The sequence below is a fragment of the Rattus rattus genome, chromosome 8 (genome assembly GCF_011064425.1).
Source record: "Rattus rattus isolate New Zealand chromosome 8, Rrattus_CSIRO_v1, whole genome shotgun sequence".
NCBI classification, from domain to species: Eukaryota; Metazoa; Chordata; class Mammalia; order Rodentia; family Muridae; genus Rattus; species Rattus rattus.
The window spans coordinates 15,780,384-15,787,612 of record NC_046161.1 but is presented as its reverse complement, the minus strand read 5'-3'; the positions used below and the strand labels follow the sequence as shown (position 1 = coordinate 15,787,612).

General features: G+C 34.2%; 1 protein-coding gene across 1 annotated transcript; it reads right to left on the bottom strand.

Moving 5' to 3' along the window:
• Window positions 1–3,959: 3,959 nt before the first annotated feature.
• Window positions 3,960–4,932, bottom strand: LOC116907428 (olfactory receptor 7G2-like). The gene has a single exon (XM_032910396.1). It carries the CDS (start codon window positions 4,924–4,926, stop codon window positions 3,976–3,978), a length of 951 nt encoding a protein of 316 aa, XP_032766287.1. The 5' UTR covers window positions 4,927–4,932; the 3' UTR covers window positions 3,960–3,975.
• Between the last annotated feature and the right edge of the window lie 2,297 nt (window positions 4,933–7,229).

Below are 7,229 nucleotides of genomic sequence, written 5' to 3'. Positions count from 1 at the left end.
TATCAGGGACACAAAAAGGCTGCTCATACTCTCCATATCTATTCCATATAGTAGGTAAGTTCTAGCCAGAACAATAAACTACTAAAGGATATAAAAGGAATACAAATAGGAAAAGCAGAAGTCAACGGATCACTATTAGCAGATATCATGGTGTTGCAGAACCCCCAAAAATGCTACTCAAATTGACCAGTGGAGGTGGTGCATGTTCCTTCATATCCTGCCCAATGTTCTGAGTTACTCAATGAAAGACACACACATGAATCATTATATTTTAATATGCCTTAAACAGCTCAATGACTGGGTGACTTCTTAACCTCCAAGCTGGTGACACATTCTCCCCTTTGATATTCCCAACTAATCACTCAGTAAAATTTATACTTCATCTTGGCTACCATAGACACAGGTCTTCAAGCCTCCTGAGCCACAATCCATGTGTCTTACATGCTAGCTATATGTCTTTTCTGTAGTTCTCAGTTCTGATCAATATTCTTTTTCTTGCATGGTGCTTCTCTCCTTGGTCTTTCCTCAGTACCTTGTTCTGGAATCCTAGTTTTCCCACCTCTGTCTCCCGGGCCAAGCATTAGTCCCCAGCAACTTTATTTATCCATCAAAACCAACTGAATGCAAGGACCCTTGGCATCTAACATGTAGATTCTTGTGCAATTTGGAGAACCTCTGTAGACAGATTGTCACACACACACAACACACACACACACACACACACACCACACACAAACATACACATACACATACACACACACATATCACACAGAGTGAGAGAGAAAGAATGAGAGAGACTGAGACAGAGAGAATGACAGAGAGAGAGAGAGAGAGAGAGAGACACAAAGAAACATAGAGATAGCATGTGCAAAATAAATATACATCTTAAAGCAAAGAACAAAATTAATAAAAACAGAATCTTGCTCATAAAGAATAAACTTCTGATCTGTGGAAATGTGTCAGTGAGAAAAAGCATTTTTTGCTCTTTCAGAGGATGAGGGTTTGGTTCATAGCATACATATCAAGTAAGCCATGTTGTTTATAACAATAGCTCTAGAGAATCAGACACCCTACTTTGGGATATATGGGCAACGCGCTACCCTACACAAACACAAAAATGAGCACATATAAATATATTTAAATAATAAAATTTTATACTAAGAATGGAATTTCAATATTTATATTATAAACAGAATTGGCATTTCAAATATACAAATAACTTTAAGTTATGATAAGGATAAGTATAGGAAGCTCGTTGAAAATGTAATAATATTTTTAAACAAAAAGAAAAATAAATATAATATGTAAAGGAATTGCAACTTTAAAATATGGGAATTTTAATTAATGCTTGGATACAATACACTTATACAATTGCTAAGAGAAACACACATATTCTTAGGACAATTGGTAATGCTTAAATTACTTAATCAGAAGATAATTGAATATAGTTAAACATAATTTGCACTTTCTTATACGTAAAAATCTCTACATATAAAATTACCTTGTTTCCTCCAAAATATATTTAGGGAAATATTCAATTGTTCATAAACACATGCCCAAAAAAAATTAGACACCGAATTTATACCAACATAAAAATGCTTCTTAATTTGGATATCATTATCTATTGCAGTACCCAAAGGCATTGCAAATAAACGGGCTACTATTAAACTCATTAAAATTAGAGACATTAAAGCATCAGAGAAAATACAACACATTTAATGTATTTATTACTTAATGAGTTTGGTATCTAAAAGAGCCTTTCTCTTCTTTAAACATCATTTCTTTACTTGACAGAGAATCTGAGCCTACATAGTTTTTACAGTTTCAGTAAATGTTTGTCACACTCAAAACAACAAAATCAATGTCATTATATATCATAAAATTCATTATATAATCATAGGAACTTTGTATTAAGTATTTATTTGTTGTAACAATACATCAAATAAAATATTGAGAGAAGAGATTATTTAGGGTTCATTGTTTTAGGATTTAATCAACATGGTGTTCTGTATGACAGTAGAGTTCTTTAATATCTGTACATAAGTAATCAGGAAAAGGGAGGTGGCAGCGGTTAATGTACTTTCTCCTTTATATTGTTTTATTTAGTCTGAGATATCAGTCACTGGGATAGTATCTTGCAACATTGGGATGCACATTCCTCTATCAATTAGAATCTTCTTAATATGCCCTGAAAGGCATATCCACAGGTTTTCCCAATGTTTTAAAATGTACTCAAGTAGACAACAAGGTGGATATCTGAAGTTGTTAGAATGTCTTATACCCAGTCCAGATTGATTCAATGGACAGAATTGTTTTCCTCTTTATTAGCAAAACTCCTATTTTTTGTCTTTTATACTTTTACATTAAGATAAAACAAATAATTATACATGGGATCACATAGTTTATTTCATCTTCTGAAGGTAGACTTTTTCTCATTAATCACATAAGCAATTAGAAAGACAAATGTTATTTGGAATGGGTTTTGACATGCTTCTAGGTACCATATTTTGTTTACTAGAAAAAATAAAATCTGGTTTCACTATAAAAAAATCATTAGCAGGATAAGATGGTGCTTCTGTGCTTCTGTGTTTGGCATCATTCCCAGATACAACAGTGGCATTTTTAGTCATTTTTCTTCAGGAATGTAGCCTCTGTTTAATTGCCTATATTCCACTAAATATGCCCACACTCATGAATATTATTGCAGCAGCTAATATATTCAGCAGCTTTTAGAACAGAAAAGGAGTTCAAGTAGTTGAAAGAACTAGGCGGACGTTTAGGAAGGACTGTGGTGGATTTCATGGAAAGATATTCAAAATGGATATAAAATTCTTGAATTATTTTTAAAAATCATAATATGTTTGGATGAATTTCAAATATCTCATGATCACCTCAAAATGTTTTATTCATCAGCTATTAAAATTTATTAATAAAGAAATGAAGAGTGACATTCTTAAAAAGTAATTTTGTCCCAGTGATCTCTTCACCGATTGCCTTTCATAGTAGACCTAAGTCCAAGACAGTGAAGGAAATTTCTCGTGACCAATTAAAGGGTGTCCACACACTCACACATATACACACATATGCACAAGAACATGCACATACAGGTGCAGATATGCATGAGCACACACACAGCTAAAATTAAAACTTATCTTCATATCCCCTTTTTGTGAATAAAAAAAAAAGAAATTCTATGTCCAGGTTTGAAATCCTGTGGCAAGGAGGGCTGAAGTAATGGCTTTAAGATTGAGAGATCTTGCTGCATTTTCAGAGGGTATCTTCCCAGCATTATGGTTGTTTAGCTTACAATTACCAGAGTTTCTGCTCGAGGGAATCTAAAGCACACCTCTGGCTTCAGTATTTATTCACATAGATATATAAGGAAAGCAAATGCACACAAGCACATATGTACATGTTAATAAAATTAGAACTCTAGTGGGATAGAAAACTGTTCTGTAGTTAAATCATTGGCTACACAATTAGAGGAACTAGATTCAATCCTTACCTCCTACTTGAGAGTTACCAACTGTTTGCACCTCTAGGTCCAGAGTATGTGACATCCACCTCTAGGCAATATGGGAATTAGGTATACTCATTGTATACGTTCATGCATACAGGCAAAACACCAAAACGTGTAAAATAAATTATATTAAAATGAAATTTTATGCCTAGTTTCAAGGAAGTAAAATCAAAGCAAGAAAAATGAAACACCGTTTTAAGTTAAGTTTACTGAATCATTATATTAGAAGAAATAACAGGCATGTTGGCTCATATAAATTCTTGTGTAATTTGGAGAACCTCTGTAGACAGATTCTCTCTCTCTCTCTCTCTCTCTCTCTCTCACACACACACACACACACACACACACACACACACACACACACACACATATCACACAAAGTGAGAGAGAAAGAATGAGACAGAGTCTGGCTATCCTACAACACTGACTTACTCTATAACCAAGCCCCAGGCTCATCATACATGACAGAAGAGAAGCCTAGCAAGAACTTTCTTCAGTGCCTCCTTTATATCCCCATTCTTTAAACTATAGACAAAGGGATTCAACATTGGAGGAACTACAGAATACATAACTGAAGCCACAGCAATCTTTTGTGGTGCATCAATTACATTTGAGGTAATGTATACACCAAATCCTGTCCCATAGAACAAGGAAACAACTGACAAATGAGACCCACAAGTAGAAAAGGCTTTGTACTTTCCTTCTGATGATGGCATTTTCAATACTGTAGAAATAATGTGAAAATAAGATAAAATTATTCCAAGCAGAGGAACACCAGCAAAAATAGAAGCTGTAGCAAATATCAAGATGTTGTTGATGAGGCTATCAGAACAGGCAAGCTTGAGGATTTGTGCAATTTCACAGAAGAAGTGGAGGATTTCCAGGTCTGTGCAGAAGGTCAAGTGCAGTACCATCAAACTATGCAGCAGACCATTTACAATACTAATAAATAAAGTGATAAGAACCAGAATAACACAGAAGCAGGGATTCATGAGGACTGTGTATCTTAATGGAAAACAAATGGCTATATAGCGGTCATAGGCCATTATTCCAAGGAGAAAAGACTCAAAGATGACACAAACAGCCACAAAGCATCCCTGGCTGAGGCAGCCAGCAAAAGTGATTCTGTGATCCTGTGTTTGTATATTCCACAACATCTTTGGGACTGTGATGCTAATTAAATACATGTCATTAAAGGAAAGATGACAGAGAAAGAAATACATGGGGGTGTGGAGGTGAGAGTCACAGTTGATGGCCAATATTATAAGAAGATTTCCAAAGATGGTAATCAAGTACATACACAGAAAAAAGCCAAAGATGAAGGGCTGCAGCTCTGTATCATCTGTGAGTCCACGAAGAAAAATATCCAAAACCACTGATTTGTTTTTAACTTCCATGTTACACATAAATCTTAAGGAAATGGGACAAAAAGTCATTGAAGTATAGGAAATACAAGTAGAATTTTAAAATGAGATGTTAGAAAAGAACATTATCTGAGCCTTAGTGTTTCAAATTTAGTCTTCTCTTTTTATTTTCAGAATAGAATGTGAAGAAATTAGTTTGAAAGCAACACTATCTACTTTGTCTTACATAGTTATGGATATCTAGTAATTAATACCCATGGTGAACTTACCTCTACTATCGTTACAGGAATGGTTACATGTACTTGAGTACATATTACAAGTCATTGTGTTTGAAAAAAAGAGCTTTTATGCTCTGAATTAAATGTCACCATTACAAAAGGACAACAGTTAAAGAATAATCAAGATTGGTTGCAGTAGAAAATTTCATGGTAATGAACTGTGTAGTAATTTGATAATAGGAGGACAATTATGTGGAATGTTTTCTAATCATCTCATGAATGTTCTTCTGATTCACCATGCTGATAGTCTAAAATACCCTGGTTCATTTCTAAAGATTATTCATGGGGTCTCAAAATAACTCTGTAATTCTGTAATTCAGAATAATGTACATATCTCACCTGTATGTTCCAAATGGAAGAAATCTCAAACAGACTCGAGTAAAGAAAAGTTTGCTGGTTAAAGATAATTTTTTTCTGAACTGAGACAAGGTATTTCAAGATTTTTGAAATGCTGTTGAGTAGGCCATAAGTTGAATGCTTTGTCTCAGGAGGTTTATGTTGAAAGATCCTCATTAGACCAACTACATAACTATTACTCTAAACCCTTGAGTTCATGTCCTTAAATATCAGTACAAAAATAATGGACAATTTTGAACATTTGACATTCAGACCCTGAAGACCTGTTGAACACAACAGTTTCTTCCCACACTTCATAATATTATATCCGTAAAATATGCTACTACTTTCACTAATTTCACACATCCTTTATAAGATTCTGTACAAGCTAGAGGTTCTTTATCTTTTCCATGATATCTTTTAGCCTATATCCAATTATAATTTATTAACATGTTCTATTCCTGTGTACATAATAGCACATGTTCAAATTTTCAATTATCATAAAAAATCAAACAATGTTGTGTTTCCCATGCATATCTCTGATCTGAATTGCAATTTTTGCTTTTTCTTCTGCTGTACATTTCTTATCTGTTTCTAGTAATCACTGCTAGTAGTAAGACAATATTCAAATACTGTGACTCTCCACACTGAATTTGTGCAACATTTTTTCATAATTGTTTGCAATCATTTTTCACATGAAAGAAGACAATGTCTTTAATTTAGGAGATTTATTATATTTGTAATTTTATATTTTGTATTCAATTTTATTTAACTTATTTGCTTTGGCTGTTGTTTTATTTAAAGTTGATTAATTATAAAAGAGTAAGAAGGCATGTGAGTGATACCTTTAAACCAAATGAAACTAATCATCCTTATAACTCATCTCTAAAAGTAGGCTTTCTTGTATGGAGAAAGAAAATCAATCAAACATTCCTCAGTTTAGTGTTGTTCTTATTGATCTACATTTTTAATACTTCTGATGTGTCTCCCTCCTCTTCTGCCTCTCTCATCTTTGGATACCTGTACTCCCAAAATTAGTTAAAGGCTGAGTCTAGTTATTGTCTGATAGATTAATCATCTACTCTTCCAAACCATCTGGCCTAGAGCACTCAATCAGAACTTGCAAGTCATTACCAGCCTATATAAGCCAACATAGTAATAACCAGCCTGTGCTTACTCCCTTTTACAATGCATGTAATAAAAGTTTCCCCATAATATGCAATACATTAGTGCTCTTACCTATCTATTTTAATTGTTGGACACCACCTATAATAAATGATTTGATGTGTCATTTCTTTTTATTTTTGTACTCTGGAAACATGTTTTTTCCATATATTTTTCATTGTATTTACATCCCAGTACTTGCACCTATCTTCTCCCAGTGCTCATGGGTACAGATACTCTTCTCAATTTCCCCTGCCTTTCCCCTTTGAGAAAGGGGAAGAACCAATGGGTTATAATTCCATCCTGGCACATGAAGTCACCCCAGGACTAAGTGCATGCTCTCACAATTTAAGGAGTCCTGTTAAGTTAATAGAATCCACAGGCAGGCAACTGAAAAGAGGACAGTGCCCAATAAAACTGTACTTTCTTAATCTATACAATAGTTTTACCTATGCCTTTCTTTATCTATATAATAGTTTTCTTCACTTAGCAAGACTATGAATAGGAGGTGAACACCCAGAAGTGCAGACCATCCTGAGACCACAGGACAGACTGCCACTTCTGCCC

Coding starts and splice junctions, on each gene's coding strand:
- LOC116907428 (XM_032910396.1), bottom strand. CDS start 4,926: ATGTGTAACATGGAAGTTAAAAACAAATCAGTGGTTTTGGATATTTTT.